The sequence below is a fragment of the Phoxinus phoxinus genome (genome assembly GCF_949152265.1).
Source record: "Phoxinus phoxinus genome assembly, chromosome: 9".
Lineage (NCBI taxonomy): Eukaryota > Metazoa > Chordata > Actinopteri > Cypriniformes > Leuciscidae > Phoxinus > Phoxinus phoxinus.
In genome coordinates this window covers 32,163,085-32,190,656 of record NC_136884.1, presented here as the reverse complement: position 1 = coordinate 32,190,656, position 27,572 = coordinate 32,163,085, and the positions used below count along the sequence as shown (strand labels likewise).

The 27,572-nt window shown below is 38.5% G+C and overlaps 2 protein-coding genes across 2 annotated transcripts in view; one reads left to right on the top strand and one right to left on the bottom strand.

Moving 5' to 3' along the window:
- LOC307004698 (guanylate-binding protein 4-like) overlaps positions 1-27,572 on the top strand; it is a 238,983-nt gene that overhangs the window by 39,731 nt on the left and 171,680 nt on the right. The window lies entirely within an intron of this gene.
- LOC307004017 (uncharacterized protein) lies at positions 8,690-27,093 on the bottom strand (the record flags this gene model as incomplete). The annotated part of the gene is made up of 6 exons (XM_079622958.1): positions 8,690-8,886; positions 8,963-9,250; positions 13,607-13,924; positions 14,136-14,456; positions 26,821-26,948; positions 27,038-27,093. 6 exons carry the CDS (start codon positions 27,091-27,093, stop codon positions 8,690-8,692), a joined length of 1,308 nt encoding a protein of 435 aa, XP_079479084.1.

The window sequence follows — 27,572 nt, the reverse complement described above, 5'->3', positions numbered from 1 at the left end:
TTTAAACATTTATTTCAATACTTAAATTAACTTTAAAAATGAAAATGTAAAAAGTGCTACGGAATCCTTTTTTATTGATATACGACTCATCGTTTACAGTTGAAGTGATGATGCAAACATGAGTTAACCCTCTGGGGACCAAAAACGCGACGGCGCGTTTTCCTCGTTTTTTTTTTACATAGCAGCAAAATAGACTTTTCATACAGGCTTAAGAAATATGAAAAAATAAACTGTTAAATGTCTTATTTATGGGTTCATTTAAAATCGAAATAAAACATTGTGCTTTTGTAATATAAAGAAAGTAAACAGGGTGTGCTTTCTGCCTCTCCGTCTCCGTGAACTTTTTTTCTAGTGCACGTCTGTAAACGTAAACAAAACTCAGCGAATACTATTCACTCAGACATGAGATATATATATATCTATAATCATATAAGTGTGGTTTTAAATTATCTAATTCAAAACTAAAACAAATATTCTCTGTTTATGTAATCTATATAAAAAGAGCGAGAGATCAGCCGTTCTCATTATCGTTCTGCCAGCTCATTACTCTGCTAATGTGACACGAGCGCGCTATTCAGACGCAGATAATATGAAGCAACACATGGATAACACACTCGCTGTGAGGAATAATAATATCGTGATAATCCTGGAAATTTGACCTCAAACGTGCTGGAGTAGCCTAACAACTGATCCAGCTGCAGATCATCAGTAAGTGCTTTGTTCTAATCGCGATATGAAATGGTGTCTGTAAACCGCAAAAGACTGTTTAAATTTGAATTGCGTTTCTGTGTTTGAATGAATGAACGTGCATATGTTGTTTACTACAGCTCGCGCGTTGTCTGTGTGTGAATGAATTTAGCTTTTAGCAAACTATCTATATTGCCTACTGAGATGAGTAAAAATCGACTGAATACGTTGAAATAAAATGTCTTCGTATAAGCAACATATTAAACTGCAAATTAACATTTATGCCCTAATATATATTATAAAAGACGATATGTTACAGACGAAATATGAAAGACAACATTTCGTTTTGGATAGATTATAAAGTTTTTACTGCCACATCAAAACCTAATTTACAAGGTGCAAACAAAATCTTAAAAGGTCAATATAAGCCTTCTCTTTAAATTCTTTTTGTGTTTTATTAGTGAAAAATTTGGGGAGAGGATAACCTACATATTGCAAAACTTTCTGAAAATACAAATGAGAATTAACTGCACAATTACTAGAAATGTTTACCTTGGATATTATACAATTTGCAAGCATACACAGTTTGTGGAAAAATACAGTTTTTTTTCCCCCAAGATGTTTCCAACTCTGAACCAATTCTGTAGTCATATATATATGTATGTATGTATATATGTGTGTGTGTTGTCTTTGCATTCTTTCTTGTGGCTCAGTGACACCTCAATGAAAGGCTCATTAGTATGCAGCATTAGCAGGTCTTTGTCTCCTCAGGTGTGAATGAGGACATTATTCATGACCTTGTTGGATCATTCACGCCCACCTGCATATTGCCTTTCCAAACAAAAAGTGTCTTACAAAATTTAAATCAATCTATTGTTTAATGTGAACGATTAGCCCGGATGATTTTCAGATCATTTTGAAGTAAACACTCTAGCCAAAAAGATCCATTAGTCAAAAGTATTGTGGGAATATGTGAAGTTTGTGGTCTTATATCAGAAAATTTAAGTTTGAGTTTTTTGAATAACCACACATAAATAATATTCTCTCAAAAATGCAAACATGTACATACATGTTGCTCACATATTATGATAGCCATGTTCGTGCTAAATAGAGTGTAATTACACCTTTGCCATTAATATGTTTATAAGCAACTGAAAAAAATACAAATATCAGGTCATGTCAAAACATCTCAAGGACCTCAAAAACACCTTGATCCCCAGAGGGTTAAACATGAGCTAACATGCAAACAATTCTCTTAAAATTGGCTTGCTTTTGCCGTATGGTTTGTAGTTAGTTGGAAAGTCAATGAACTGCCATAGAGTAGTGGCCAAAAGTGTTGAGAAGACCAAATATAATTCAAAATGTTTTAAAGATTTTGTAAGTATTTTGCCAAGTTGTGCTTTGAGTCAAATGTTTTATTTGTGATAATGCTCTGAAACATTCCGAATCGTGCAAAGAAAACAATAGAGAACCAGTAAAATATTAATAATTGATTACTGTATGTTGTTGTCAATGTATTCTTTTTCCTTTAATGTTTTTTTCTATTTTATTTATTCTTTGTTTTTCTAAAACCTATAGTTTGCCTCCTTTTTTTTTGCCTAATATTTTTGTCAGATAAAATCCTTCACGAAGTTAAAGGGACAATATGTAGGAATTACTCCCATCTAGTGGTGAATTTGTATTTTGCATTCAAACTAATTATGCTCTCCAGCGCCTCGCTTTTTCCAATGTGCGTTGCATCTACGGTAGGTGATATGTACCAAAAAGCTTTGACAGGATGTCTTCTAATAGCACTTCGTTGAGTTTTCCTTTAGGTGAACAGGTGTGTTATTTCAAACAAACTGCAACATGACAACAAACAAACAAATGTTACAGTATGAATTACTGACTGAAAAACATGAAATATTGTAATTAGTAGTTATGCCCAGGAACATTGTTTTGAAACATTGTTATTCATAAAAATAAATCATGAGAACATGAACTTCATCACCATAGTTGCCAAGTCCGCTTATAATAAGCGACTTTGGGCTTTTTTTATTAGTAAGTCGCGTTAAAACAGCACGGGTTGCGGGTTGCGTTTTTTTGGGCTTATTAAAAAAATATGGTTGCTTGTTAGGAAAATCTGACAAGCAACTTAGTTTTCTTAACATCTATGGTCACGGTTGCCGTTTTCACAATCTCCAATACATTGATTGACACTGTCTACTCACAGCTATAGCCAATCAGTGCAATAATATAAGTGCTGTGGCATAATTCGTCAAAACATTCCGCCGAATCCGCCCCCTTATCCCCCTCATTGGAGGAAAAATCACGTTCAACGTGCAGGCGCGCGCAACGCTGTAAGCTATGATAGACGTAAATAAATACAAACATTTCAATTTCTACAAAATATGCCTCCAACGAAGTGGTCCAAGTATGGCAAAAAGTACAACAAAGACTGGGAAAAGGATAAACAACTTAAAGACTGGATAGGTCAGCCTCACAGGTGATCGGAGATGAGGATAAGTTAGTGCGTGCCCTCCGCTTTGTTGCAGTTCGCTGATTTTTTTTAAATCCTTTTTTTCCTAATCTGTTCATCCTTTTGTAATAAAGGAGTTGTTTCAGTTTAATATGTTGCAGGCTCATTTATTGGTAATAAATAATAAATGATAATGCTGAAAGTTAAATAATATAATAATATTGGGCGTGTTTTGGGCTTGTTTTTGAAGCTCCAGTTGCTTATTTGTCTCGCGAGAGTTGGCAACTGTGTTCATCACTGCATTTGCAGGAATTGTAAAATATTTTTTCTTATTAAAGCTGCCGTCGGCAACTCTGGCAGATTGAGTGGACTTACACAAAATTTTGAATGTTTACAACTCTCATGCCCCTCCCCCACTACCAACGAGCACCCGCCCATCGTCAGTGCGTGTGTACCTGATTTTCTGTGAACGCGTCCGTCTTCAGCATCGATCAACACCATAGACTCGGAGGTAGGCTGGCCTGGCTAATCTATCCATAGATAGCAATAACCGAGGAATTGGAAGCTTGTTATTAGATTTTCTCTCTGCCATCACGCTTCGTACAATCTTCAGGTGAACTTCAGGCGTGTTGTGTGCATGTGATATTGTAACGTCCGCGTCTGCGCGAGGGAGGGGGATCTGTGATTTGTGCACGACCTGTGATTGACAGTCAGATCTCACTGTTTAGACCCGATGATCCGGGAGCGGTGGATTTTTGCAAAACAAAATAACACGCTCCAGGTGGAGTTAGAAGCTCGGGTTTTTTTTCTAAAACCACCTTATTTATGTTGTTCTGTCGGATTATAGTGTCAATTTCACTGAATTTGATCAAAAAAATGTTGCCGACGGCAGCTTTAACTGAAGTAGCCTAACACAATGTTTTTACTCTAATAGCTTATCTTTCCCCACACATATGAACTGTGATCATGCAATAACGTTAACTTTACATCGCGATGCTGAGCTACAGTGAAATGATAGAAAAGACATTATCTGTGATAGCAATTCGCCTCATTCGCACAAACTGGACGCGCAAATGAGGCTCGCGTCTACCGCGCCGCGCTAAACACGTCTTAAGCAGAGGCAGGGATACATTGACCAGAAAGGGGGAAATCCCACGCAAATCGCACCCTGTGCCTTCTTTATTCGTTATATTTTCTGAATTATGTTCATTGTTAGATATCGTCATCAGATGATTCAACAATAGGGAGAGGAAGAGGTAGAGGAAGAGGACAGAGAGGCAGTGGATCAGTGGGATCTAGGCGAGGAGGTAGACGACGAGGAAGAGGAGGAGAGCGAAAGTCAATACCACGACAAAGATGTCCGGGAGCTACGAGAGACGATCTTGATAGAATTGAAAGTTTACAAAGGCAGAGAAGAGAAGCGACCGAGGTTTGTACAATTTATGTCTAGCAATAGCAATGAATTTTCATTGTCTGTACAGTTCTATGCACGTAGCAAAATATTCACAACTTGAGCTAATGGATTGTTTTTGAAAAAGGAGAGCTATATAAAATTAGCCACATTAGCAACATTAACTCTTGTTTTCTGTAATCTACGGTCATGTTTCCTTTTACGTTCTGTTTTTGACTTGTTTGGCGACGATGTTTTCTTCTCTTGTGGCGCGACATATGTATGGTCCATAATAATTGCTATGCAACCATGAACTGCACTCTCCATGATGACGAAGTATCAACAAAGGATTCATTGATTTGTAGCCCTTGCATTAGCTTTACTACTAGATATGGAGATAAAAATAAAAACCCGCCCTGTACAGCTATGACCAACTGATGTTACTGAAAGGCCGAAGGTGATTGTTTTGTCTTTGTCACATGACCTGTGGTGCGCTTGCGGCATTCTGAAAAGTAGAGATGTTTTCATCTGGCGACCGCGCCGCTTCCATTTTGAGCGTGCAGCCTACATTTGAAACAACAAACTTGAGCGCGCAAAAGACGCGATATGTAAAAGCACCCTAAAAGCGGACATTGCGTCTGAAATTATGAAAATGTGACGAGATTTGAAAAGCAAGTGAAAAGCTGTCTCGCGATATCGCCATAATTAGCATAGAATAAGCCACAGCTACATTCACATTACATTACGTTGTACACCGCGGCACCGGCCGCCTCCACTGTCGTTTTGCTATTGTAAACGTCTACTCTGCTCATCCAGCACGAGTTGCAGTCGCACACAGACTGTGACAGTGCAGCAGGAATCACAGTTCACTGATCACGTTACGATGGCAGAGGATTTTTTGTGCAACAGAGAGTCGATCTGAGATGTCTTAGGGCGGTTCACACAGAGCGTGTTTTTCCATTCCAGTGCGGTACTTTTCCATTATTTTTCTATGTAAACGCGCTAGACGGATGTGTAACCTTGCTCTTGCGTCTTGTATCTTTTGCAGCGTCTCGCACATGACACAGCGTTCTAAAAACGCGGCGCTCAAGTTAAAATCAGTTCCCCCTATTCCACTGCGAGCGTATCGCATTTTACAAAGCAAAAACGCATTCTGTGTGAATGGTCCCTTATCTTGTAAAACGCGCGTTCAGCACCGCCACTACGGAGTGAAAATAAAAGTAAAACACGATGCGCGCAAATTAGACTGCATACAATAGCCCGTCTCCCAATATCAAACCTATCTCTGGATGTTGTAGTTGTGGCTCTGGTCTCTGTTTTGGTCTCTGTTTGCACTTTGAATACAGAGAGAGTTGGCCTACTTTGATTATGGTTGCACTTGCACTTAATTATCGTTTGCACTAATAAGAAAAACTGTTGTTTTATACTGTTTTTATTTCTATTTTCAATTTGTGGAAAGTAGTTTAATTTGGAGGTCACACACAGCCTCAATCCAGGGTTTCTGCAGGGTTTAGTCAATCAAATTTAAGACTTTTTAAGACCTTTTTATGACCATTATGATTTAAATTTATGACCTACACGAATTACAAAAAAAAAACTTTTATATTAGTCGATATAGATAATTATCACGATAAATGTAAAATCTTTATTTCTTACATTATTAAATACTGTAATTATATTCCATTAGTCCTTTAATACACAATGTATTGAAGGACTAATGGAATATAATTACAGTATTTACAATACTGTACAATAATAATAATATAATACAATTCAATATGTATATCCCACACGGTGCAGTTAACATTAATAGGCTAACGTTATAGTAAATCCATGGTAAATAATGGGAATTTGTAGATGGAAAAGCGTCTGACTGTATCGCTGCGCTCAGTGTTTCTCCAGTTCGTCAGCGCCGCTTCATCTGCCTTTAAACTGGTTTAAATCACTGAGACGTGTGTGTTCTTCGTTGAATTCAAGCGCTTCTCACTGGATCTCGTGACCGAGGCCGATCAGAGTAAACGCGTCTGCTCTAGTGAGCTTGCGCTGCGCTGCCGTTTGGACTTTGAGCCTAGCGGATAAATAAAGCCTTGTTTATACTCGACGCGTCCGCACGAGCGCGAGTCTCCGCTGACTGCGCGCACACCTCTCCATTGTACTAATCTCCATTGTACCGCCTTTGTACTATTTTTTGAAACTACAGGGGGCGACTCGAGTAATTGTCCTCTCTAAACCATCAGGAATCGGTGAGAAGAAGAAATATAAACACGTGATAATGTTTATTTTAGTTACCACCACCAATACAAAAATAATATACATAAATGTATGATTCCATATACATAAATGTAAGTATAATAAAACCAAACCTTTGTTTTTGGTTCTTGAAAAAGAAATGCAATTATATATCAAAATTATCTTTCATTCCCACAATAAGAAGGCAATTAAAATTATTTCGGTTTGTGAATCCTTTGATATTTTTTTATAATGTTTAGCCTCCCCCCCTGCTGCCTGTTTTTTGTGTTTGCTTGTTTTTGTTTTCTCTATTTTGGATATATTGCAATCATGACTGTACATTGACTTTGTTTTGTTTGAAGTGCAATAAAAAAAAAAAAATAACAATAATAATCGTGTAAAACCCAGTAAACCCTGAGATTGTTACTTGTGACATTAGAACAAAATATGTAGGCTAGCCTATATGGGAATGCGTACGTATACAAATAAATTAACGATCTCTTAAATATTTTCTAATTTCACTAAACATTTCATTAACTTTCATGTACATTTGTATTAACCATGGACCTTTATGTTCATGAAAAAGGCTTATTTTTATGCTATTGTATGCTAATTTTTTAAATGTAAGCAACTAATTTAGACGCGCAAACTGGGTGCTGGTGCGATGAGAAGGTCGTGCTCGGCCAGATTCGGCTCGAAGTCGTTCATCTTCGGATGCGAAGCCGCGCGCGCTGTTACGAAATCTGCTGTGCACACCGCCAGGCGAAATGGGCCTTTGCGCACCCAACGCGCGCGACCGCCCACACCGCAATGACGTCATGTTTGCCGCGCGCACCATCGCGCTCGTGCGGACGCGTCGAGTATAAACAAGGCTTAAACGGTCCGTGTGGCGCGCAGTTCAAATTAGTTTTTTTCGTTCCGCTTTTGCCGCATTATGCCGCCAGCGCATTTTCGGGGGGGAAATGCAATGGTAGAACCAATGAATGAACGAGCATATGAATTTAAGACGTGGCTAAATGTAATTTATGACCTTGTACGAAAAATCCGGACGTTTTTATGACTTTTTATGGCCTAAAATTCTTATTATAAAATTTATGACATTTTATGACTTTTTATGACTCCGCGGAAACCCTGTCAATCAGAAGTTCTGGAAGCTCATAATGTACAGTAAGGTCTGAAGAGACCCGTGTGAAATCATACTTGAGAGAAGCCAGTCAGTTGAGTTTGTGGTAAAACCTTTACATTGCTTCTATATTGTTGTATTTCAATGTATTTGATAATTCATACTCATAAAGTAGAACTGAAATGACATTCATTATTTAGTTAAAACATTTCAAAATCCACCTGCAGACTTTTTCCAGTCATGAATTTTGTCATTGAGGATTTCTATCAAATATTGTGCAAAAATCTTGTCTCGTCTCGTTCTTGTGAACCCAATCTCGTGTCTCGTCTTGTCTCGTGAGATAAGGGTCTCGTCACACCCCTATTATTTATTAATAAGAACTATGTCATGTCTTTTCATTTAAAAAGACATGAAATTGGTTCCCAATCCTGCTCCTGCCGATCGACTGTCCTGCACAGTTCATCTCCAACCCTAATCAAACACACCTGCCTTTAATTTTCAAGTGATCCTGAAGACCTTAATTGGTTGCTTCAGGTGTGTTTGATTAGGGTTGGAGATGAACTGTGCAGGACAGTCGATCGGCAGGAGCAGGATTGGGCACCCCTGATTTACAGTATAGCATGAACCACGAGTAGTCGAATCACTCGAGTATTGTTTTGATAAGAAATCGACTAGCAGAAATCAGTAGTCGTGCAACCCATATTGTGTTCTGTGAATTTTGGCTGTTAAAAGTATAACATTTAAAGCCACTTAAATGAACGAATTGACTTGAAAAAAGATTTGTTCATTTTGATGAACGAGGTCAAACAAGAGAGTCAGTAAAATTATCCGAACTTCCCATCACTACTGATGTGGGAATTTGAGCTGGATCCTGTTCAGCTCTTCTGGATCTGACATCGTAAACCAGCACAACAATAGCAACCACAGCAGCCACGCCCACCAGCACAGTGACGACCAATCGGATCACAGCTTCAGCAGCATCACAACCGCGGACAGAGTCTGAGGAGTAAACGCATTAATCTGAGATCAGGTCAGTGAATGAAGGCTAATATCAGTAATATCAGCGCTACCATACCTGCACATGTGTGACAGAGCTGACTGATGTCCAGATGTTGAGTCTTCTCAGTGAATGAACCGTTCAGCACACATCTGTAGGGGTTTTTATCCTGATATTCCACCTCCAGAGGCAGAAAGAGACTGATGCTGAGATCAGACACACTGATGCTGGACAATAAACCATTTCCTTTGTACCAGGAGAGAGTCACATGACTCACATTCACAGCTGAACACAGCAGTGAACATCTGGACTCTGATGATGAAGTTTGAGGACAGGAACTGAAGATGACAGGAACAGGTAGAGGAGCTGGAAAACATGAGAGAATAAAGATAACATGAGGATAAATGAAGATGATCAGATTACCCTGCTACCGTTCTGTCAAGGTTCTCTCAAAGTTATGAACAAACGTTCTTTCTGTTACATTTATTAGGATGTTTGTTCAATGTTATCTGGTCTTCAATAATGTTCTCAAAAGGTTAGCACAAAAATTTTATTTATAAATTGTAGAATGTATTTTAAATGTCCTCATTGAGAAAAGGTTTTTAGAACATTCTTGTAAACATCCTTTAAACATTAGAATGACAACTAACTTCACATGAATAAGGTTGTGTTTTCGGATCATCCTTGTGACGTGGGAAAGTTTTGTTACCTGTCCAATAATTTTTGTTACTGACTTTCCTCTTAGATGTATATAAAGATTATGAACGTGTTAGAATTAAACACTTAAAACAATGTTAATGAAATCACCACATAATGTCATAAGTATTTGATGAATGTTCTCATCGTGTTGGCAGAAAAAATTCTTTACATTTTTTTTTGAATATCCTTCAAAATAATAAGGATCACTGTTATGAGGAAAGATATGACCCAAAAGCAAAGATGCATAAACAGTCTCTTTTAATGGTGAGAGAGAGATCAGTCCAAACAAAGTAAATCCTTCTTCAGATAAATAACAGAAATCCAGTCGTAAATGACGACGCTCAATAACAAAAGACAGAAGGTCTTTTCTTAGAAAAGGGCAACAGCAAACAGTCCGAGAACGGGATCCGGCGGGCTCTGTCCACTGATCTCTTGAGTGGAATTAGGTTGGTAAGATGAACGCTCTGGGTGCTTGTCAGCAGCGGGCAGGCTGGACAGAGTGTAGAGCATATAGTTAGTTACAAGCAGATGGAGACCTGTGCCAGGCTGGAAGTTTGACGGTCTAGGACAGGACAGGACAGGACAGGACAGGAACAGCAGGTAATAGAAATCACACGCATACGTCTGGGTACGAAATAATCTGGCAAATAGCAGAGAAAAGGGGAAGCTAGAAGTAGCAAACATAATTAGAGGGAAGAGAGAACAGGTGTGAGAGAATGAGCGTGATAACAAGTAGCGATTAGAAACAGCTGAGGATAAGTGAAAGAGCGTGAAGTATGTGTGTGTGTGTAAAGGAGAGTGTGTGTGAGTACAACCAGAAGAGGGAGACAGAGAAGGATACCAGACTCATGACAATCACTAACTTTCTGGCTCAAAATGGCTGAAGTTTGGATGTTACACACGAATACCGCTCAGTGTTCATTTGTCTCCACACTACAGATTGCTAAATAACACTGAAGCAGAGTTGGAGTTAATTCCATTATTGAGTGATTGTGTTTTAGTGATGAAACACTGAAAGAAAGAGGAACAAACATTTGATGTCACCATTGTGGTGATCAGTGTTTCCTGTATTTAGGCTCTTGACCCCTTGATTGTTTTGCTAGTTGTTTCTCCAGCTGCTTTAACAGTGTGTTCAGAAAACACTTAATGTGGAAAAATGTCATTGTGAGGGGGTTTGATTCACTAATCAGAAGTGTGTTTTTGTTATTAATTTGTATAAGTATTGTGATAATCAGATACTCTGAAAAATGTTGTCGGCATATTGTGAGCAGAAAGTTATGAACTACTGTGTTGTGTAGACACTCAGACATCAACAATCGACATATGAAACACCACAACGGTGACATGCTTCATGCTGCAGTGCATAATGGGTACTAGCATATAAACCTCAGTCATGACTCCCAGCATGCTTTGAGGCATGAATCAATTATGTAGCTGAATTATTTTACTATTATATTTTACTATTTTTTGTCACCATTGTTGAGGTTTGTATGGTGAGTTATAATTTTCTAAAAAGTGGTTGTAGCATTTTTGGAAAATCTCATACTCATAGACCCCTGCAGTTTTACAAATGACCTTCGTGTCACAACGACCGTATTTATTACAGGGTTCCTACGGGGTTTGGCAAAGTATGGGATTTGATTTGAGTAATTTCCAGGTCTGGAAAAGTATGGAAAAATATTTGCATTTCCCGACTATTGCCCCTGTTTAGTTTTCTATAATAGTAAATCTAATGAATTTAAAATAAAAAAAATGCTGTGCATTCACGAGTTCACACATATGAAATCAGATATAGTAATTTATCCCCCTTTTGACTGGGGTAGAAAACCAGCCAAGTGTGAGTTGGGGTGGTGGAGGGATGCTGTGAAACTGTCATGATGGGACACAGATCCCAAGACTTTTGCACAGTAGTGTATATGATAAACTTTTTTGTGCCCTTGAGAAACTATTCACATGTGCACGGGAATTGTTTTGCATGCTTGCACATTACAATTTCTAGTTTTATATATAACCTATGTCTACTGACACTACAGCAGAATATATAAATAACTGGCTTAAAGTTGAACTATGCAGGTTTTTTACCTTAGCTGAACAGCTTCGGAGTCATTGGAATGGTTATATAATTTTTTTCGGGTTGAATGGTGGTTGTCTCGCACCCCCCTATCGCCTGTGAGCGGAAAAAACACTTGCAACTTTGAGCCGCCGGACGCGGCGTCAGGAAGTATCGCGTGATATCAGGTCTCGCGATGTAAAGAATTGCTTTACTGCAAAAAGAAATCTGCAAAAATGCTGTTATTATTGCGCTCCCTCCCGCTGTTCGAACCCGAATGAAGAAGACGTTGTAAAGAATGTCCGTCTGCTGTGATGTCGTTGATCTACTAGCCTCTGGTGTCTGAGTCGACAACGAGTTTTTCAACAGTGTTGTCAAATATCTATTCCGAAGCTGTAGGGGAAGCTCTATAGAGAAATATGCGAGGAAAAAGCGAGAATACAGCGAAGAAATTCCCGAACCTGCATAGCCCTGCTTTAAATTAATTTTTTGGGGGACTGAAAATACTAATTTTGCTTTGGAGGTCTCCTACAAAAAATGCTTTCATTTTCTCATAATATACATTGCACATCACCACATTTTTCATGATTCTCAAACACAGGTTCGATGATTCAGTCTCTTTAAATCCCTCCTTGTCACAAGCCTACTCTGCTGTGATTGGTCTACAGTTCTTGTCGGAAGCTAAACACCATATTACCCCCTATATGGATTGTACATACTGTAAAGACAGTAATTTACCATATCAATCCAATCTCGAGTCTGATGAAACATTGGAAGAACTAGTTATTCAACCCGAACCTCCATCGCAAGCACGATTTGAGCAGAACGTTTCTCAGTGATACGCTAGTAGAACACCCAATAGAAAATATATACATCAACAAATAATCATACTGACTGATAAAGTGGGTACTGTCCCATCTTTAATGGATAAGCGTTTTGTAAACCTAATTTAGACTTCATTGAGATTTGAGAAGCATTGGTCAAAAGGTTATACTGCTGTTGTATTGCTGTGGTAATTTTAACCAGACTCTTCACATCCTCATCCTTTGAAAGTGTTTACAAAGATAATTTGCTTTTGCAGAGTGGAAAACAGCGTCTTCTCGACATACACAACAAGAACCAGCTACAGTGTTTGAGGGCATTAATGCCATTAATGCTTCAACTTCACGACTATTTAAAGCAGTAATGAAACTGCATTAACGTGGTTTAAACAGCTGCTTTATCTGCATCATTTAACGGCTTATTAAAGCAGACATGTTGATCTGACTTTTTAATCAGTCTCGTTCTTTATCAATGCACAAATATTCTGTGAAAACACTACTTCAAAAAGAGAAACAAGTCAAGAGCACAACTAAAGCAAACACTGATCATCATCATAGTGACTTCAGACTAAACTTATTTTCACACATATAAATCTGTTTCTGTTCCTCTTTCCTTCAGTGATTCTGTGTTCAGCAGGTGTTCGAACGCTTGAAAGAACATCATACTAACCTTTAAATTACGTTTTATTAGCATTAAGGAAACTGGACATTTTCATGTTCTTGGGATGTTATAAATGAACGTTCCTAGAATGTGGAGTTGTTGAATGAATGAGGCATTTATATAGCGCTTTCATATGTACTATTGTACACCCAAAGCGCTTTACAATCATGCCAGGGGATCTCTCCTCAACCACCACCAGTGTGGATGGTTAATAAAAATTAAGTTGAAAGAACGTTTCAGGAACATCACACCAACATTTCAACAAAAGTTCCTCTAACATCTATAAAACTGGACATTTTAATGTTTACCAAAACAGAGTGTTTGAAAGACGTTATTTGAACAACAGGTTTTAGCTGGGTAGAGAAGGAAAGAAGACAACACTGATCTCACTGACTGAGGAAGAAACATTCAGAATGACTAAGAAAAAAAAAGAGCATACAAATGAACTGGTTTTACCTCAAGTTTCAGATTATATCCAATGGTAAACTCACCATAGACACTGAGCATGAAAAACTTCATAGTGTGGTTGTTCTGTAGTTGATAATATCCAGTGTGTTCAGTTCTGGTGTTTGTGATGGTCAGAGATCCAGTTTCACGATCCACCTGCAGTCTGTCTCTGAATCTCCCATCAAGAACATCATCATATACAGTCACGCGGTCTCCTGATTGATTGAGTTCAGCTATGAAGTAGTTTCCAAACTTCCAGAGAATCAGATCATTATTCCTCATTTCTCTATAAGTGTGTAAAGTGACAGAATTCCCCTCCATCACTGACACTGACTTCATCTCACCTTTATCACCAAACACACCTGAAGAACGAACAGAAACAGAGTTTGTCACAGCCTATGACTTTCAAATACCTTTATCATAGTAAATACTAAATTCACCAAAGTAAACTATTTGAAATTCAATTAGAACAGATTAATATCCAAAAGTAATCACAACATAAGAAATATGGTGTGTGGATTAATATTTGTCGTGATTAAAATATGAAACAGATAAAACTGATAAATAACTGACCATGCACCGTGAGAACGAAAGACTTCTTCAAATGTTTGGTCTGTAGTTGATAATATCCAGTGTGTTCAGTTCTGGCGTTTGTGATGGTCAGACATCCAGTTTGATGATCCACCAGCAGTCTGCCTCTGAATCTCCCATCAAAACCATCATTTAGGGACACACTGCTGTCCGCTACACTGATTTCAGCTATTAAAGTGTTTTCTGGTCCAAACCTCCAGCGAATCAGATCATTACTCCTCATTTCTCTGTCAGTGTGTAAAGTGACAAAGTCTCCCTCCATCACTGACAATGAATTCAACTCGTCTGTAACACCAAACACACCTAAGAGAAAAAAAAAACATTAAAAAAAGAGTAAGACTTTAAAATAATTATATGTTTTGTCGAAGTAAAAGTTTACAAATATTTCTATCTTTGTGGAGATTCACTGAACTGAAGTTAATTTGAGCTCCACACAAAATCCCACATACTGTTTCTTGCATATTTCTTGAATGCTGCTGGTATTTGAGCTTCAGTGTTGTTGTATAAAGGAAATATAGAAGAAAACAACACTAAATCTGTAGTAGAAAGAACTGAAGTCATAAAATCACTTCAAACTCACCAACCAGATGCCACAAGCACAAACAGAACCGAACCATGTGAAACATTTTCTGCAACAGTTTCAGTTCACAAATATCAAAAGACAAAAAGGTTAATACAACACAATGACAGATGCAGTGATGTGAGAGCTGGTGTGTAAAAATAACCATACATCTTTAACCATATTGATGTGCGAGAGCTTTTTCCACCGTTTCACAATGTTTGAAGGTTACCACACTGAGCGCCAGTAGTCCACAACTTCCTGTATAGATTGATGGCGTAATCTTACACTTCAGTCAGTGAGAACTTCGTGGTCACTTTATTTGAGAAGTTAAAAATCCCTCGGCCTGTTAGCTTCCCCTTATCTCCCCACCACCCACCACCTGAAAAAATGAAGAAATGTCACACATAAATGAAAATAGATGCGGTTCATGAAGCCTTTGCACTGCAAACATTAGTGTGGTCTCATTTGAAAGTGGACACTTTGTAGTTTGTTCAATAGTTGTCATAAAGGGGGGGGGAAACTTCAAGGGCTTAAATGTATTGTGAAGTTATTTAAAATGTATTTGTATGAAATGTCTTTAAGGCCATAAGACATGCCATGTCATGTGCTTTAATTTAGAGAAGACTTTAAAATGCTGTTTATTGTCATCGTTTAAGCATCATTCAGTCTATTGTCCCTATTGTTTTATGGTGTTAACTGCCTCATTCAGTTTCAGTCTTCCCTGCACACATTCACACCTCTCTGGCCTGGATATTCCTCTCATTATTATTATTTATCCTTAATTATATTTACTGACGGCTACTTTAACCCAGTATTTCTTTCATCAAACTTCACCTTCTGTGACTTCTTCTTCTTCACAACAGACCCGGGAGAGAATACAATGCTGAATAAAGTCTTATTTTGTGTTATTTTTGGACCAAAAAGTATTTTCGATGCTTCAAAAACTTCTAACTAACCCACTGATGTCACATGGACTACTTTGATGATGTTTATATTACCTTTATGGACATGGGCAGTATACTGTATATACAGCTTCAATGGAGGGACAGAAAGCTCTCGGACTAAATCTAAAATATCTTAAACTGTGTCCCGAAGATGAACGGAGGTCTTACGGGCTTAGAACGACATGAGGGTGAGTCATTAATGACATTATTTTCATTTTTGGGTGAACTAACCCTTTAATTTAATCAGGTTTATTAAAAGTGTGCTTGAATGATGTTACTATTCATGATGTTCATTTGTGCAACCATGTATTTGCTATATAACGATGACAATATTTGAAAACCAGTTAAAATCAAGTAATGATGCAATCCTTTAAATCTTAACTTTTGAGTGTAAGCTCAAATAAATTATTATCATGACACATGTGATATTTTATTTAATGTGACAGAGGAAAAAAAGACAGCAACACCAGAGACACAATGAATCACCAATGACATGCATAAGACCAAAGATTATTATTCTTCAACTAGAATTAAGTATATGAGACTAAATTGTTACATCTTGCATACAATCTTGGAGGACCGAAAAAACCTCAGGGTAATTATCTGCATGCAGTATAGTATGTAAGTCAGATGCCCCAGGGCCAAATGGGGCCCAGATAAACTACTCTATGAAGACAAAAGCTTTGGGAACCAATTTTTTACCGTCACTTTATCTGCCGACCTGGAAGACAAGGCCACCGTGAAATTAGTTAGAAAAGAGCCTTTGATCACTCTCGACTTGCTTCCACTAGATCACCTTGGTCTGCAACCCGTGGCTCTAGAGCGGCTCTTAAGCGTCGTCCTAGTGGCTCCCTGGAGCTTTTTCAAAAATGTGACAATTGAAAAAATATTTTTTGTTTTAACCCTTTCGCACGTACGATCACACCAGTGTGATTAGAACGGTCAGTGCATCACGTGATCAACTGCTAAATTCAAACGTGCTTTGGCACGTTGGCTGGTGCTGAGCCAGAGACGGACGCGCTCAGTGCTTGTCATATATCACAACTTTTCAGTGTTTTCAACCACATAATGGTTATTTTAGGTTTAAGACATTTAAGAATCACATAAGTACTAAAAAACATACGACTAATGACAACTCGAGGTATCGTACACCAGAAGCGCCGCGCCACGTCTATGATATCTCGAGGTATTGCACACCAGACCAGAAGCGCCGCGCCACGTCTATGACAACTCGAGGTATCGCACACCGGACGAGAAGCGTCGCGCCACGTCTGACAACTCGAGGTATCGCACACCGGACGAGAAGCGCCGCGCCACGTCTATGACAACTCGAGGTATCGCACACCGGACAAGAAGCGCCGCGCCACGTCTATGACAACTCGAGGTATCGCACACCGGACGAGAAGCGCCGCGCCACGTCTATGACAACTCGAGGTATCGCACACCGGACGAGAAGCGCCGCGCCACGTCTATGACAACTCGAGGTATCGCACACCGCACGAGAAGCGCCGCGCCACGTCTATGACAACTCGAGGTATCGCACACCGGACGAGAAGCGCCGCGCCACGTCTATGACAACTTGAGATATCGCACACCGAACGAGAAGCACCGCGCCACGTCTATGACAACTTGAGGTATTGCACACCGCACGAGAAGCGCCGCGCCACGTCTATGACAACTCGAGGTATCGCACACCGCACGAGAAGCGCCGTGCCACGTCTATGACAACTCGAGGTATCGCACACCGCACGAGAAGCGCCGCGCCACGTCTATGACAACTTGAGATCTCGCACACCGGACGAGAAGCGCCGCGCCACGTCTATGACAACTTGAGGTATCGCACACCGCACGAGAAGCGCCGCGCCACGTCTATGACAACTCGAGGTATCGCACACCGCACGAGAAGCGCCGCACCACGTCTATGACAACTTGAGGTATCGCACACCGCACGAGGAGCGCCGCGCCACGTCTATGACAACTCGAGGTATCGCACACCGGACGTACTTTGTCAGTTTATGGCCAGCAATATTGTTATGTTTAAGGACATTATGGAATTAAGATCATGTCTATGTTATGATTGTACTGTACAATTAAATACAATCGTTGCTTAGTCTGCACTGCAGTCTGAATTCACTTTAACTCAGAGAGTCCGTTAACTGAATTGAGAATATAATCTGGAAATCCGATAGCATCAGCAATTTTCATTCAACCAGCTGCTTTCTGTACATGAATGTAAAACTAAATGTATATTGCAGCACAGGGTGAAGTCTCAACACTAAATTAAAGGCCTGTCTCATATAGACGCCTGTCTCCAATACAAGCCGGTGCAGTTCGGCGATTTGGGAAAATAAATGCCCGGGCTATTATTTTAAGTTTTACGGTAGACACTTACAGCATGTGTTGCCTTCATTATAAGGCTTGTATAAGGCTTTTGATTTTTTGCGGCTCCAGACAGATTTCTTTTTTTTTTGGTCCAATATGGCTCTTTCAACATTTTGGGTTGCCGACCCCTGATCTAGATGAATCACGCCTGTCCTCTACACTGAGTACCTTTGACACCCACACTGTGGATGACGTTGTAATGTACAGCTCACTTGCAGATGGCGGTGAACCGTCAAGCTCACAACATGTTCTTCTCCATATGTCGCTCTGCTCCATGGCCAGTGCCGTTTCAAGTGCCAAAGTTTTCCCGTGACCTTGAACTTATCCTTGCAGAGGCAAACAAGTCATATCATGCCTCTGGAACACACTTTCATGATGCAAGTGTTAAATCTGCAGTAATGCAAGACCTTGCTGAAGCTATTTTCTCAGCCTACCCTTCAAGTATACAAATATCCTCAGTGGCGGAAGCCCTTGTTGAGAAGTTTCCATGCTTGAAGGAGCCTGGGTCCTTTGCAGGGATGTATGGCTGGCAGCAATGCCTCAAGTACAAGATGCACAATTTCCATGCCATGCTGAAATCTCAAAAATATACATATCCAGAATTGGAAGTAAATACATTGCTACCGACCAATGCAGCACCAGCCAAAAATGTGAAAAGAAAGCAAAAGTAAATGATCTCCCTCCACATCCTGTTGGAGAAAACCATGACACGTTGGAAAATGAGAGGCTTGAGTTAGTCGATGAAATGACAACGCACAGGTAATTCGCCTTTGGCTAAGCCACACCCTAGAATGTAGATTGACCAATCACAGCGCAGCCAAGAACGAGCTCCCACAGAGGTCCGACACTTTTTCACGGCGCTCCATTAACTAACACAGGCGTCTCATATTTTTGGTCTCCTACCCAGCTTTGCATGAACAGTGTTTCTCCTGATATTGTGAGTCCCAGCCTCCGTCTCCATTAGGATATGCGGTGGTTCATTTTTTGACTGTGACCATTATGACTTTGCCTCTATTTGGATGCCTTGTTGTTGCTTGCGTTTCACCGGTATGTCTTGAATATAGCCTTCGAACGCACACTGCTGCCCCTTTTGCCTACTTCTATCCGACACTTTATTTGCTGTTTTATAAAAGTTTGATACAATTTCAGCAGGATGAGCCGTCACAGCATAAGCCATGTTAATACCAAATCCAGATGAAGCCCAGATGAAGTTGATGGATGTAGCAACAGTAACTAAGGGGGGCGGGGCTTATCCAAAGGTGAATTGAAGAAAGAATATCAAAAACCTTTTCAATTCGAAGACTGGAGGTTGTGACCATCATGCAACTGTCAGTCACTTCAGAGAGAGGTGGCCGGGATTATTCAGCAAGGCTCAAGTATGAATGTTTGTCATCTCATTTGTCTAATTAAACTTTAGGCCTTTATAATTAGTAACTATAACGGAGAAAATATTTGTATTTTTATGTTACTCATTTACTAGATCAAAGAGGAGTTCCGACGTATAACAACAATTTCCTTGGAAGATACATTTATGCTGAATCTTGACAGGTACACACCACGTCTTCTGCAGCTGATGCATGCCAAAGGAGGAGCTTTTGGTACCAGGATGCACCCTCTCCTGAACACTGTAAATGAGGTATCTTTTTGTTTTACTCTTTTCACATTATAATTTTTTTTTCTTCCAGAAACAAGTATCTATGAAAGCCCAACACATGGAACTTAAAAAAAAACCATGCAAATAGGCAAAACAAGCATACTAAGAAAGCACAATTACCAATCTGACAACAAACGTGCATCATTAAATGCATTTCTGTTGACACTCGAGCTACAGAGGGCAGGAACACAGTGAAAGAGATGTCTATTGCGACTCAAGGCCAAGGCAGGTGTTAAAAAAAAAAATGACTCTGTTCTTGAATTATGACATTCGTACAGAGTAATATTATGTGTTGTCTATTTAAAGAAGGAAATTCCAGGTTTGAGAGAGCTGTGTTCCTCTGGCTTGATACAATTGAAGGAAGGATCCTTAATATTGAACACCTCCTGATAACCAACATGGCATCTGACCTACCAGAAGTCCTAGACAAGCCATGCAACACACCACATGACCTGGACCAGATGTGTAGAAAACTGAATGATTGCACATTCAAGCAGAGAGTAGTACGAATTTTAAGTTGGTTGTGAAAATCTGATACATTGTTCCAGAAATTATTGTACATTTAACAAACATCTTAAGTTGATGTTGAGCTGTGAATTGTTAGTTTTTTAATTATGCATGATATGTTGCCTTTCTCAGGGTATCTGCAAATTTTTTAAAGTCAAATTTAAGGCTTTTTAAGACCTGAAGAAATCAAAATTAATACCGTACATTAGGGGTTTGCAATATTAACAAAAATATATCTCGTTATTTTCAAAGTTTTGTTGATAATAATTAGATGATATTTTACTGATTTTGTACTGGTACCATGGCTGGTTTAGGCCTGTTGTTGACAGCAGACTCACAAAGATATTCATATTTACCATATTCTATCTATGCAGTGGTCAGTTCACAGTAGTGACTGAAATAAAAAAATTTATTAAGGGGCAATATTTGCCACCTTAAATTGATTTCCAGGGGCATTTTCACCTAAATATGGACATTATTTCTAAACGTATTTAGAGGTATGCATCACCTTTTATGTCAAATTCTAACATTCAAATTAAATGATATTAGAATAACGCAGTACCACTGTCAAATTAAATAATTAAATAAAAAACCATCCTTGCAGTGCAGAGGTGACACAGAAGCGGCATCCGAACTGGCATTACTATATTTACACTTAATTTGCAATTGCAAACGAATGATTCGTTCAAAACGCGGATTTCAGTTTTTAAAAAAGAATCGCTGTCTGTTGGTGTTGGACTACAGTTTCATTATGAAATTCTCGTCGGCGAAATAAAGGGGGAAACAAACAATATTGACAATATAAAAAGTAACACACATTGTTAATTTAACTGTTGTATAAAATAAATAGCACATTTGCAATTGTGCAGAGGAAAACGGCACTCTTGCTCGTGATATTCTAATATAACAACATAATATGATATAAATATAATAAGACAAAAACTCATTTGGGGACATACCTATCTATAACTGCACTGACACATCACGCAGTGAAAGCAAGCATGAGAGACAAACGCGATGTCAGCTCCACTCGCAGTGCCTCGTACGTAGTTAAAACAATGATTACAATATCATCATAGTTCATAGACAATCCTAAGCACAAAGAATGAACTATTGAACTGACATTTACTCGTTCTCTTCTTATCCTCTCCTCTCTCGCGTGCAGGAGACAGACGCAGGCTAATACGCTGCCGTAAATGACGCGAATTGTCACGTGAACAAGCAAATCCACAAAGATAGAATAATAAAAATAATACGTACGCTAATTAGATAGTTTTCATTTGGAAAGCATTTAGATACGTCGTCAAAGTGTCATCTAAAATTTAAGACCTTTCATAGGTAAAAATAAGACTTTTCATAAGTAAAAATAAGACTTTAAGACTTTTTAAGGCCTTAAATTTTAAATATCGAATTTAAGACCTTTTAATACTTTTTAAGGATCCGCGGGGATCCTGCTTTCTGTCCCATTCAGTATTTCAATGTTGCTCATAGGCCTGGGCTGTATATCGAAATTATACAATCTATTCAAATATATTTTAATAAACACATATAGGACAAGGCGATGTTCATGTTGATATATATATAGTTTGAAATTACAAGTGTATCTAAAAAATAGTGGAGAACAAAGAGTGCATAATCCAATTTTCCTAAACATGAGACTCGCTCTTTAGTAAGGGCTTCTGAATAACTTGTTAGAGTTAAAGGATTAGTTCACTTTTAAAATGAAAATTCTGTCATCGTATACTCACCCTTAAGTTGTTTCAAACCTGTATGAATTTCTTTCCTCCGCTGAACACAAAGGAAGATATTTAGAAGAATGTCAGTAACCAGACAGTTTCTGGTTCCCATTGACTTCCATAGTAGGAAAATAATATACTATACTATACTATACTATATAAAAAAAACCTTTAAAAAAAGAAGCGCGATAGTCATTTAGAGAGAATAATACCAGCATTATGTCAAAAAGAAGTGGACAGGACATCAGAGCTTTTTTTAAAGCCAAGCAAACATGCATAGTAAGTGCCGGTATCTTATTATCGGCTAAATGAATAACCCAACCTGTCACTCTTTTTGACAAACAATGTTATTGGCTAGCTAGCTAGCAGTTACCCGCAGCACACAGTTTGCTTCCCGGTCAGAGGTGACCGGACACCTAAAAATGGTGCCATCTGTTGATAGAAAATTAAATAAAACGTGTTATTTCATGGGTTTACCACTAGGTGCCTGTATAGCTCTGTATGGAAAGTTTTGTGAAATCTCCAGTTGTTTTTGAACCAAATTACTCACTTTTAAGATGTGGATTTGAATGTATTTTTTAGATAAATTCTCAAATAATACTTTTTGTAAAAAAATTAAATAAATTTGATGTGAAGTGTAAACGTTTTTGCATTATTACTACAGTCAAACCTGAATACAGAGAATGCATTTTGTTACAGGTAACATTACAATTCAATAAAATAAAATGAAACAGTAATGCTTTATCACAGCTTATTATTATTTATATTATTATTATTAAACATTATATTAATTTTATAATTAATTATAAAATATTAATTATGTTATTTTTTTTACTATTAATGTTTTAAAGGGTCACCCCTTCATTGCTGCGCACTTTTTTTTCTGCATCGTGGCCGATTTGTAGAGAATATTTGTGTTTTTGTCGGAGAGCAAAAGTGACACATTTTTATACGACCACTTAGCCTGTTCGAATCATGCCTTCAATTTCCAATTACTTAATATTAATTATTACATTTACGGTTTGGAGAAAAGAAGAGAAGATATTACAAGAATTGCTGTGGACTGTTGGGTGTACACCACATAAAACCACAATAAAAATGAAACAGGCCAAAATCAATGGAGTTATCAATCTTTTTAAATTTGTTTTATTAGGAACAGGAACTAAGTGAAAGGCAGGAACTGATGGAAGACAGTGAAGAGGTGAGTTAGCACGTTCAAAAACAGAAACAAAGTCCTAAAAGGAGAAATCCAGGCATTATAAAAAAGTTTTTGTTTAAAAAAGCACAATAAAAATGAGACTGGGCAAAATCAGTCAAGTTACCATCCACCTTCACTGTATTGTTTACATTATTAGGGACAAGAACTTACTGAACGTCAGGAACTGGTGCACAATAGAGAGGTGAGGTCAACTAACAACTAAAAAAAAAAAAAAAGACAGGTACAGGTTAATGAACAACAATAATGAAAAACAAGTTACATTACATATGGTTTATATCAGGAACAGGTCCCAGGTCCATCTGAAAGAAAGACAGACAGGCAGGAACAGACCGATGAGCATGACGAGGTGAGGTCTGCATATATCTAGAGAAAAAACCTATACAATTCAAATAAACAGACAGCAACAATAATCTTAAACCAAGCAACATAATTGTTTGACAAAAATGATTCCACTTACTAAACTACTACATTATTTACACAAATAACTATTTACAAAAATTATGCCATTAACCCCCTGGGGTCTGAGGGGTTTTTGGGGCCCTTGAGAGGTTTTGACATGCCCTGACATTTGTGCTTATTTCAGCTACTTACAACATACCTTTGGCCAACACATAATTATGCTGTATTCAGCACAAACTCTGCTACAATAATATGTGAGCAAAATGGAAGTTACATGTTTGCATTTTATAGAAAAAAAATATTATGCGTGGTTAGTAAGTTTTGGGAAAAAATGTGTCACTGCAATGAGCTCATATAACTCATACTGAATAGTTTGGCACAAGACTTTTGAGTTACCATTCTTGTAGGCTAGAATGTTTACTACAAAATGATGTGAAAATCATTCTGATCACTCTTTCACAAAACAACAATATAACGATTTAAACTTTGCAAGTCAGTTTTTGTGCCAGCACTGCTTTATGCGTAGGGGTGTTGATGACCATGAATATGAATGAGGGGAGACAATAGACACTCCCCCATCCATGGCTAATGCCCCCATCGCGGTGCTGTGAGGCAGAGAGGAGAATCTGAGAATGAGAGGACATTCAAAGGTTTTGTTTTTCAATCTGCTTTTATTGTAATTCCTCTGTGGAGGAACTAAATGTTGTGCCTCACAAGACCACAGTGCTACCGTACATATATAAACATATAGTACCAGTCAAACGTTTGGACACATTACCATTTTTAATATTTTTGGAAGATGGCTGCATTTATTTGATAAAAAATACAGAAACAACAGTAATATTGTGAAATATTATTACAGTTTAAAATAATGATTTTCTATTTTAATATACTTTAAAATATAATTTATTTCTTTGATCAAAGCTGAATTTTCAGCATCCTTACTCCAGTCTTCAGTGTCACATGATCCTTCAGAAATCATTCTAATATCATGATCTGATAATCAGGTATTATCAATGTTGGAAACCGTTGTGCTGCTTAATATTTTTTTATAACCTGTGATATTTTTTTCAGGATTCACTGATTAAAAAGAAAAGCATTTATTCAAAATAGAAATCTTTCCTAACAGTATAAATTAACACATCCTTTAAAAAAAAGAAAGAAAGGTAGTGTATACTGTTACAAACAGACTCATGGGCGAATGTGAGTAAACAGAGGTCACTTGCGGTCCAGTTTCCCGGGCAGGAATCACGCAGTCTGTGCAACCATGTCAACATCAGTCTCGGTTTTCCATGACAGGGTGGACTTGGACCTGTTGCTTGTTTGCCATGGCTCTCTTCGGGACCGGTGCTTGGATATGTTCATTGTCACATCTGTTGATAACACAATCAAAGAAACTGTATTATTATCGCTATCAATCACTATGGCCATGGATTAAGAAAAAGACAACCGATTTTGTAATTTCACACAAGAATAGGTAGGCCCTACTTGTATATTATGACGAGTATATTATGTATATTGTAAACACAATTACATTTCATCAGTAAAATTACGTCTGTGCACTTACCATCATTCTCGATTGAGAACTGAACGACTCCTGCGTGTCCCTCTGCTGGAGAAGGAGAGTGTGATGCAAACACATTCCTAAAAAAATAAAAACAACTGTGTTAGCATACATTATCCAAAGATGGGCGATTAATGGGTATGGACGCACAATGCATGTAGTCTATATATCTGTTGATGGGCCATAGGACGGAGAAATATCTATTTATGGGCCATAGATGCGTCACCGCGAGCTGTTGATGGCCATTATCTGCGCACGCACTTACAGCATTTAAAACATTTACACCTGCATTCACAATCATCTGTGGCAATATTTTAGCGTGTGTCATAGGCTATAACCAAAACCGAACATTTATATATAAAAATATAATGTCTAGTATTTAGACAGTATCACATTTTACCGGAGGCTGAAATATATTTGCACGAAATCATATTTACACCTAAGCAGATATTCGCAAACGTCAGTATTTTTAGCATGATAATCAGTGTCATAAGCTAATCAAAACGGATTGAAATATAATACAAATATGTTTAGAGAGTAATATCACATTGAAACACGACCATATACGAATGTTAGGGATATTGTAAGGCAATCTTTCCTGTAAGATGTCAAAAGCTAACCAAAACTAAGCAAAATATAGTCTGAAAATTCACATGAGTTCTATATAATCAGAAAATAATTATATAAACACTAAACAACTTACTCGAACTTGTATCCTCTGTGGGATCAATTCGCTCTTGAAAATGCAGCCGTTCTCCGTCTGAGATGCAACCGTTTCTCTGAGGAAAAGGTGAATTCTTCCTCGCTGTCCATAATCATCTGGAGGACGACTTTACCGGAGAAGCGTGCCATCCTCAAAACGCGATGAACTATCAGTGAATCTGACGAGAAACTGCGTGTTTTCATCATGGCATTGATCGGAGGGCGTGTGCGATGCGTATAGATCACCTCAACTATTAGCATGTGAAAAGCGCCGGGGGGCGTGGCGGCATCAGCTCATTAAAAATAATGAAGAGAGAACGAAAAACTGCGCCTCTCCTTGGTTTCAAACGGATTACATAAACTAAGAATATGTGTTTTTTAATATAAATTACTTCATTTAAAAGAAGAGAATTCTAGCTTTATAAAGACAAATGTCTCGTTCCTGAGTGACAAGTATTCGTTGAGTTACAGTTCATTTTCGGACGCGTTTCAGAATGGACTTCCCTGACAGAGAGAAGGCAGAACTCGCATCATGTTTATTTTTCTTTATTTGGCGAAAGACACAACACTTTGTTTTTATTGTGAGTATACACAAAAAAAATAGAAACTTAACTGGATCGAATGATGTAAAACACTTAAATGTAAGATCAAAACCAACAAAGTATTTTGAATCTCTTTTGCACTGATAAGAAAAAAAGCGAGCAGATCACGCCGGCGTGATTGCCGACCCCAGGGGGTTAACTAAACTACTACTCAATTACACCTTCATTCATATCCAATTAACTAATTACATTTCAGGAGCAGCCAGCTACTCAAAATGAGGGGATCCACCTCAAACATCCTTTGGACTGCCCACACCAGCCCAGTGCAAGGGATATTGAGCCACTTACCCAATCAAATCGGACACTAAGGTTCCAGGACAGCTGGTACAAAGCGTTCTTCTGGCTACACTACAGCCATCAAATAAAGGGGGTTTTGTGTATTCATTTCATGAATACCTTTGCGGAGAAAACCTCCACCTTGGTCAAAAGTGCTGAACCAACCTTCATATCGGCAGGCTTCAGAAACTGGAGAAAGGGTAGGGAAGCTTTCAGTAGGCATGAGATCAGCATGGCACACATTATAGCTGTCAACACACATACGCATCTACAAAATTCTGTAATTATGCAGCCTATCAAGCAAGTGCTCAAGAGGCAGCCAGGTCTGCTCTCTTACAAATTGTAGGTGCTCTGAGGTATCTCTCCAAACAGGGCTTGGCTCTTAGAGGCCATTTCAACGAAGAGGGAAACTTCCAGACTTATCTCAGGGCAGTGATGGAGTACTCGAGTCCTGGACTCGGACTCGAGTCCGACTCGAGTCCTTATTCTCTGGACTCGAGTCCGACTCGAGACTCCATTCTCTGGACTCGTGACTCGACTTGGACTCGCGGACTGATGACTCGTACTTGGACTCGGACTCGAGCCGAGGATATATAAAATCGGGCTTGAGCATTCATCAAATGAATGACGTTGTTTCTGAATAAATAGGTTATACAAATTTGATATAAGATGTTACACTTTATCTGTTTCGGGCTCCAAGACCGGCCGTGATCTATTTTTTCCCTCACAGACACTGCTACCGCTCGCTCTCCTTGCTTGACAACACACTCACTGACGTCACTCACTTTACGCTTCATTCTCGAGCATTATTCATTTAACAGTAGATAAGTCCCTCTACATTTCATCAGCAATTTCGATTTTGGCACGCTTTG